This window comes from Carica papaya, chromosome 5 (assembly GCF_054855325.1).
Source record: "Carica papaya isolate Zhongbai chromosome 5, ASM5485532v1, whole genome shotgun sequence".
In the NCBI taxonomy this organism is placed as follows: domain Eukaryota; kingdom Viridiplantae; phylum Streptophyta; class Magnoliopsida; order Brassicales; family Caricaceae; genus Carica; species Carica papaya.
Genome location: NC_142313.1, coordinates 15022472 through 15031366, shown reverse-complemented (window position 1 = coordinate 15031366; position 8895 = coordinate 15022472). Strand labels below are relative to the sequence as shown.

Below are 8895 nucleotides of genomic sequence, written 5' to 3'. Positions count from 1 at the left end.
GTCGTTGTTGTTTTGAAGATTATGCTGTTACTTGGTGGAATAATACAAAGAAGAAGTGGAAAAGAAATAGGGAGAGGACTATTGAAGAATAGAGAGATTTGAAGTCCATCATGAGAAGAAGATTTGTACCAATAGAGAGTTGTACAATCGACTTCAAAATCTTACACAAAGTTCTAAGAGTGTTGAGGAGTACTGCAAAAAAATAGAAATGGTCGTGATTAGAGCAAATGTCGAGGAAGATAGTGAGGCTACAATGACTAGATTTCTTAATGGTTTGAATAAGGAGATTTCTAATGTTGTCGAATTGCAGGCTCATATGGAGCTAGAAGATTTGCTTCACCTTGCTTCGAATGTTGAGAAGCAATTGAAGAGAAAAAGGAATGCAAGTAATTTTTCTTCCATCACTTCATCATTTAAATCAAATTAGAGGAAATGTTATAAGGCTTTGTCATCCAAGCCTAAGGCAGAATCAAAAGAGGTTCCTAAAACATCCGGTTCTAGCAAAGATAAGAGTAAGCTTGACTCTACTACTAACATAAGAAATATTAAAATTTTCAAGTGTTAAGGTGTAGGTCATTGTAAGCGAGACTGTCCAAATCAAATAACTATGTTGATGCTTAATAGAGAGTATTATTGGGCTAGTGAAGAAGAGAATGAAAGAGAAATACCATCCTATGAAGATGATGTTGATGATGAAGATGAAGAATTTATCATGGCAAAAAGTGGAAGAGTTCTTGTAGCAAAAAGAACTTTGAATATACAAGTACAACAAGATGAATGCGATCAAAGAGAGAACTTATTTCATACTAGATGTCTTATGAAGGATCACGTATGTGATGTGATAATTAATGGTGGCAGCGTAATAAATATTTCCAGTACTACTTTTGTAGAGAAGTTGGGGCTATCTACTATAAAACATCCACATCCTTACAAATTAAAGTGGCTCAATGATTGCAGGGATATAAGGGTGACAAAGCAAGTTCTTATGGCATTCAAAATAGAAAAGTATAAGGATGAATTGTTATTCAATGTAGTGCCTATGGATGCTGGTCATCTTTTGTTAGGACACCCTTGGTAATTTGATCGAAGGGTAATGCATAATGGTTTCACAAATTACTATGTTTTTGAGAAAGGCGGGAAGAAAATTACTCTTGTAGCACTTTCGCCAAAAAAACATTTATGAGGGTGAGCTTAGAAGAATATAAAGTGAGAGAAAAAACAAGAGTGAAGGAAAAAGAGTGAGCGAATGTGAGACATCCAAGAGTGAGCTTTTAAAATAAAAGAGTGAAAAAAATATTGAAGTGAAAAAGAAAGTGAGTTTGGCAAAAGAGGGGTAGAATTCAAATGAGTGTAAAAATAAACAAGTGAGCTTGTATGCAAAAATGAGTGATATTAGGGAAGCCTGGTTTTCAAGGAAAAGTAGACTTGTGCTTATGTACAAGGAACTTTATCTAAACACTAACGACCTTGATGTTTCTTTGCCTAATGTGTTTGTTTCTCTTTTGCATGAATATGAAGATGTCTTTCCGAAGGCGATACCTAATGGATTGTCACCCATTAGAGGTATTGAGAATCAAATAGATTTCATACCCAGTGCCTCAATTCCAAACAAACCAGTCTATAGAAGTACTCCCAAGGAGACAAAGGAGCGTCAAAGGAAAGTTGATGAGTTGTTAGGTAAGGGATTTGTTAGAGAAAGTATGAGTCCATGTGTTGTTCCGGTATTCTTGGTGCCTAAGAAAGATGGTTCTTTGGCGTATGTGTGTTGATTTTCGTGCGATTAAAAATATTACGGTAAAGTATCATCATCATATTCCTAAGTTAGATGATGTTCTTGATGAATTATATAGCTCTACTATTTTTAGCAAAATTTATTTGAAAATTGGTTATCATCAAATTCGAATGAAAGAGGGTGATGAATGGAAAACTGCTTTAAAAAATATATATATATATATTATATGAATGGTTGGTTATGTCTTTCAGTTTAACTAATGCACCAAGTACTTTTATGAGACTTACGAATCATGTTTTGAAAGATTTCATTGAAAATTTTGTTGTCGTCTACTTTGATGATATCCTTGAGTATTCTAGAGATTTGAATGAACATGAAGAACATTTGAGACGTGTTTTAGTTACCTTGAGAAAAAAGAGGTTGAATGCTAATTTCAAGAAGTGTTTTTTTTTTGTTTAGATCAAATTGTGTTTTTAGGTTTTGTTGTGAGTAAGCAAGGTGTTGAAGTTGATGAAGAGAATGTAAGTGCTATTAAGAACTGGCCTATTCCTAAATTGTTAAGTGAGGTAAGAAGTTTTCATGGTTTTGCTAGTTTTTATAGGCAGTTTGCTAAAGACTTTAGTACCATTGCTGCACCACTTACGGAAGTAATAAAAAAGAATTGTGTTTTTAAGTGGGATAAGGATCAAGAGCGAGCATTTAATTTGTTAAAAGATAACCTTTGTTCGACACCTATTCTTGTTTTGCTTAACTTTGCTAATACTTTTGAAATTGAGTGTGATGCTTCAGGTGTTGGTGTTGGGGCTATCCTTATGTAAGGAAAAAGATCAATTGCCTACTTTAGTGAAAAGCTTCATGGTGCTTCATTGAACTATTCTACCTACGACAAGAAACTTTATGCTTTGGTTCAAGCTTTGGAGAATTGGAGAAGAGGCATGTTTAATGGGTTGAGTTCATTGAAACATTTCCTTATGTGATTAAGTACAAGCAAGACAAAGAGCATGTTGTGGCAGATGTAGTTTCAAGAAGGTATGCTTTACTCAATGCTTTAGGTGCTCAAATGCTTGGTTTTAAACATGTTAAATCTCTTTACGAAAATGATTCTGATTTTCCTAGCATTTTTAAGGCATGTGATAAAGTTGCATTCAATAAGTTCTATAGAATAGATGGGTTTTTATTTAAAGAGAATAAGTCGTGCATACTTATTTGTTCTATGCAAATGTTGATTGTTAAATAATCTCATAGGGGAGGTTAATGAGACATTTTAATATTTCAAAAACTTTAGATTCTTTAAAAGAACATTTCTATTGGCCTAAAATGAGGAAATATGTGCAAAAGATTTGTGATAAATGTGTTTTGTGCAAACAAGTAAAATCTAAAGTTTTGAATCAAGGATTGTATACACCTTTATCTATTTCTAGTGAACCTTGGACTGATATTTCAATGAATTTTGTTTTAAGTTTGCTTAGATCAAGGAAAGGAAAAGATTAAATTTTTGTAGTGGTTGATAGGTTTTCAAAGAGGTCGCATTTCACACCTTATAATAAAACTGATGATGCCACTAACTTGCAAACCTGTTCTTTAAGGATGTAGTACGTTTGTATGACATTCCAAAAACAATTGTAAGTGATAGGGATGCAAAGTTTCTAAGTCATTTTTGGAAAGTTTTATGGAGTAACTTAGGAACTAGGTTGTTTTCTACTACTTGTCATCCGCAAATTGACGGTCAAACTGAAGTTATGAATAGAACTCTAGGAACTTTGTTGCGTCCTACTGTCCAAAAGAATCTAAAGAATTGGAAAGAGTGCATTCTATTTATTGAGTTCGCATATAATAGAGTTATGCATTCTACTGCTAGTTATTCACCATTTGACGTTGTTTATGGTTTTAATCCTTTAACTCTTTTGGATTTAGTTCTTTTACCATGTAATGAAAGAACTAGTTTAGATGGAAAGAAAAGCACATATTTGATAAAGAAGCTACATGAAGATGTGCACAAGAACATAGAGAAAAGGAATCAATAAATTGTAAGCCAAATAAACAAAGGAAGGAGGTGAGTGATATTCGAACCTGGTTATTGGGTTTGGGTACACATGCGCAAGAAAAGGTTTCCTACTCAATGGAAATCAAACTGCATCTTTGAGACAATGGACCACTTTACGTCCTTGAAAAGATTAATGAAAATGTCTACAAGTTGGATCTCCCCAATGAATATAATATAAGTACTACTTTTAATGTGGCTGATCTTTCTCTTTTTGATGTAAATGTTGGAGATTCGTGGACGAATCATCTTGAGGAGGGAGGGAATGATGCAAATAAAGTAGGATACAAGAACATGGATCCAATTCAGCTACCTAATAGTTCGATTACAAGAGCGGTTGAATAAATTTAAGGATGCATTAAACGGGTTGATTCAAGGCTTGTGGAATGACATTGAAAAAATTCAAGAATGCAACAAGCAAGCATGTATTGGGCTTGGGCTGAATAATATAAATCAAAGCTTGGTCATATTAACTCAAATGGAAGTTACACCAGCCTAATATGAAATTGAACAAGTTTGCTTTGATGGGGCATAACTTGGGCTTCTGATGTCCAAATTAGGTGATTCAAAATCCTAAACTTATCTACACATTTAGGCCTACAACTTTCATGGAGAAACCCAATTAAATTCATATTTTATTAGATAGATAATTAGCTCACAAATTTCATAACAAATTCTAACTTAGATACATTGAATCTAGTTGTCATCATTTATTATATCTAGACTTTTGTTTTTTCTTATTAAATAGAAATACTTACTTAGTAATATGAAAAGTTGTGACTCTTAAAAGTCTTAAAACTTATCTTGGAGGGTTATTTATATGATTTTAATTTATTTTATTTTATTTTAATTTGATTTAATAAAAATAATAATAATAAAAAGGGTAAAAAATTGGTTAGGGATTTAATTGAAAATAATTTTGGAAAAAAGGGGTGAAAATTTGGGTTCTAGGGGTATTTTTGAAAGAAAAATCAGAAACCGAATGTCAAAACGCAATTTAAAAAAGTTACACCACGTCAGCTATCCGTTCAGTAGCCCCGACCAACCAGGACGCGCCAGGTGGCAGAGGCGCTGATGCTGGAGGCCATGCGGGGGAAACCATGTGGGCGATCCACGTGGGCACGAATGAATGACTGAGATCCATTCCCGCGCGCACGGACGACCTAGATTGCATCACCTACGAAAGACCCAGATTGAATCGCGATGGACGGTCCAGATTCACTCCCTATTTAATCGCAATTGGACGGTCCAGATTAAATCGATGGACGATCTGGATCAAAAGCGGATGGGTATAAATAACCTCATCCGTACCCAAACCCTAACCCTATCCGCCAGAGCCTCTCGTCGGAGAAGACAGCCTAACCGCTGGGGAGCCGACCGTCGCCACCCGTCACCGTACCGGAGCAATTTTTGACCGCAAAACGAGGTAAAAAATTTTTCCTCTTGCACAAAATTCAATTTTAAACCCACCCATGGCCAAATCGGAGTGAAAGAACCGGTCGATTGGCCAGAAAATACCGCTGAAGCTCGGTGGCGCCACCGTGGGGTGTTTCGAAAAATGCCTCCAATGAGGCCTTTCTTTATTCCCATTCGATGTAATTTTTCCACTATTGTGACCACCGTTTCCTTCTCTGCAGGTTGACCAAAGCAAAATACCCAACCGCAACGTGAGCCGAAGGAGCCGCCGCACCGGAGAGCCCCACTGCTGGTGAGTTTCGGTTTTATGCATTTTTTCGGCCCACTGAGGGTCCTAAGTGTATTTTTTCGTAGGAACTGGTGTAAGTTCGGCTGAATTCGACCGAAAACAGCCGAAAATAGCAAACTCGAGGCGGATCGCCGTCATGCTGGAATTCTGAAATTGGCCGAGTAGGTCCTGGGTTTGATTTTTGGGTTTATTTAGGATACTTGTAGGTATCGTAAGCACGTTTCAATTCCTGAAGAAAAATTCAGCGCCCGTAGGCGCAGTAATCATCTAGTTTTTGGCGTTGAATCAATGACTCCTCACCCTATTTCCTATCATAGATGTGAAGTTTGAATAAATAATAATACGGTCCTTTGTACAAGTTAGATAAATATGCATAATTAATTACGGATTGCTAATGGAGCCCGAAATCGGACATTGTTTTCTGTTGATTCCTGTTGATTTATTTTACAGTTTAAATGCATGATGGTATCTGGTTTATCTATTCCATGGTTTTAAATGCATGTATTACTGTATTACTTGACCACTGTGTGATTTTGGAATTTAAGATATGATTGTATTACCGGGTGCATGTTCATTGTTTATGTTATTGTGTTTAATTTGGTAACGGAAATTAAGGATAAACAGGAAAGGGATGTGATCTAATAAACATATATGGTGACAGCCTCACTAGATATCCTAGGAGATGGTGGACGGACCGGGTTCATAGGGAACCCTACCGTGAACGTTGTCTCATACTGGATGGGGTATGGAGACTTGGTCTTTTGGCACTCATACCGGACAGGGTATGGGGACGACCCGCTTCATCCTCATACCGGACAGGTATTGAAGTTTAATGTCTTGGCGCTCATACCGGACGGGGTATGGAGACAGCCCTAAAATTAAGATTGTTAAGGGAAATGGTTCACGTGTAGTGGGGACACCCCTATGAATCCCCATGGATACTAGTAGGCTGGTGAAACGAGAAACGGTGATGATTAGTTATTGTTAATGAATACAAATTTATGATATGTTCTATGTTACTCATTATGCATGAAGTTATGATTTGTATGATGTTATTGTCTTTATAAGTTATTTTCACGGATTTTCTAATGGTAAGTAAAAAGATAAACGGTTTTACTTTTAATGAATGTATTGGTTTAAAATTTGTGCTCCATTTGTTGTTTTTGGTTTTCTACCAACCTTTACTTCTGTGCCGGCAATATAGTATGATGTCCTTACTGGGCTAGTGTAGCTCACCCTTTATTTAACCATTTTAGATTAGGACGACCAGGTTCCCGAGCCCAATCCGCAAGAAGGCTGCGAGTAGATGCTACATACTTTATAGTTTTTTTTATTTTTTTCATTTCTCGTATTTTTTTCAGAGAATTTATTCCGTGATATTTGTTTAGTACTTTAAAGTTATCGTGTAAGGGATGTTAACTTTAACCTTTATTTCGCTTCCGCACTCAAATTATTATATACATTTCTGTTTAAATTTCTGGGGTCGTTATATGTCTATGCATATCCATATGTGCATATATATATATAAGTATAATTACATTTATATTTATATTATAGAATGATTAGACATGTGCTTAGTTAGATAATTTACAAACTTAACAAAGTTCAAAAATTAAATATTTTCTAAAGGTACGTTTTGTTTACAACAACTTCAAAGTCTTATTTGTTTGGAACATTGCAGAGGCCCAAAACTCCTAACAGGGATTTCAAGAGTTAACTCAATCATGATAATGATAATAATAATAATAATTATAATAATATCGAATTCCTTTATTTAGCAGAAAAATTAACTGTTTGAAAATTACATTTCATACACGTTTACTTAAAACGTTTAAATAGGGGTTATGAGAATGATTTGAAACTTGAAACGGAAAAAACATTATAAATATTATTAACTTCTATTCGAAATTGATTAAGCTGAAGAGATAATTGTTTAACTGGTATCTTATTATTCAGGATCCGGGTCTTGATCGTCCTGATATAAAATAGTTAATATGAAAGAAGTGAGCTACACTATCTCGGTAAGAATATCAACGTCTTACTACTGAAACGGAAAATCAAATGATTGTAAAAAATATAAAATGACCAATAGAACAAAATTATAATAAAACCTGAATGCTAGTGCATTCATTACTCGTTTCACTGAAAACGTTAGTATTTTCTCCCATAACCTGTAACTTCTCAAACGTCATACATTAAGATAAAATCATAATGACAATTTAATTACAAATATTATATATTTCAATAGACATATAACATTTGAATCTTCATTATTTGCCATAAGTCGGATTCCTTACCATGCCCATCGCTACTCTATTATTTTGTTTTTCCCTACCGGTGTCGCTGGGGGTCCATAGGAATCTCTGCATCACAACTAAAAACTAAAAACTATCTTAACACCCTGTCCGGTATGAGCGAAATTTATAAACTCCCGACCCCATCTGGTATGAGACTTCCCGGCCCCGTACGATTGAGGGTAACGTTCATATTAGGGTTCACCCTATATACTAAGTTCGTACACTCTTTCCCATGACACCCAGTAAGTCCTCTTATTCAACGACATTAATTTACGCATGCATATTTTTCATGTAGACCCATACTTCAAAAATACAAGAAAGTAAAATTCATGCTTCGAAATTGTTAAGGAAATAAACCATTAAATAAAAATGAATTAAAATATCATAATATGATAAAAGCACTGCATGTCGTAATAACATTAACAATAAAATGAAACAATAACTCAAGGTTGGATTTTAACAAGCATAAAGTGAAAATAAAGCGCAAATAATACCAATTAAAACGAAATATAAATAAGTAATTTAAATTGAATAAAAATAGAGGCAAAAATGACATATAAGCAATGCAATAAACTAGAGATGAATATGGACAGATCGTTTACTTACTCCATCGATAACTTGTATTTAATTAATCAAGGAATCGCCACACTATTTATAATTTTCAATTTATTATTGATTTAGCTTTAATTTAACCGTAACAGAAAAAAAATGTGAGAGATTCTTACTCTGGGTTGGTATCTAGAGCACTATCTTTTTTATTACGGTTCGCGGCGGTTCTCTATTCTTGGATTTCTTAGTTTTTTCTAGTAAAATTTGAAAATATAGATCAAAACAGTGTGAAAATACGCAAGGAACGGTGAAAAAGGCAAAAAAACTCACTGGGGGTCGGATTGGGGTTCCGACGCTCCTTCCTCTCAGCCAAATCGATTTTGATTAGTTCATGGTAAAAATTTGCTTAAATCGTGGTTGGGGGGTGTTTTACAGAGAAAAGAGGGAATTTTCAACCTCACCGGGTGGTTTTTGATCTCCGGTATGGCGGTGCAACTATGCTCCGCCACCTCTCTCTCTCTCTCTCAAGTTGCGGTGTTCCATGATTTTTCTTGCATTAGAGTTAGTCTAA

At 35.0% G+C, this 8895-nt stretch overlaps 1 protein-coding gene across 1 annotated transcript; it reads left to right on the top strand.

The window, feature by feature from the left end:
* The first annotated feature begins 208 nt into the window (after positions 1-208).
* Positions 209-4118, top strand: LOC148253775 (uncharacterized). Its single transcript, XM_088220493.1, has 9 exons — positions 209-386; positions 573-829; positions 941-1074; positions 1397-1756; positions 1984-2123; positions 2210-2379; positions 2522-2590; positions 2715-2858; positions 3906-4118. Exons 1-9 carry the CDS (start codon positions 209-211, stop codon positions 4116-4118), a joined length of 1665 nt encoding a protein of 554 aa, XP_088076619.1.
* Positions 4119-8895: the final 4777 nt, after the last annotated feature.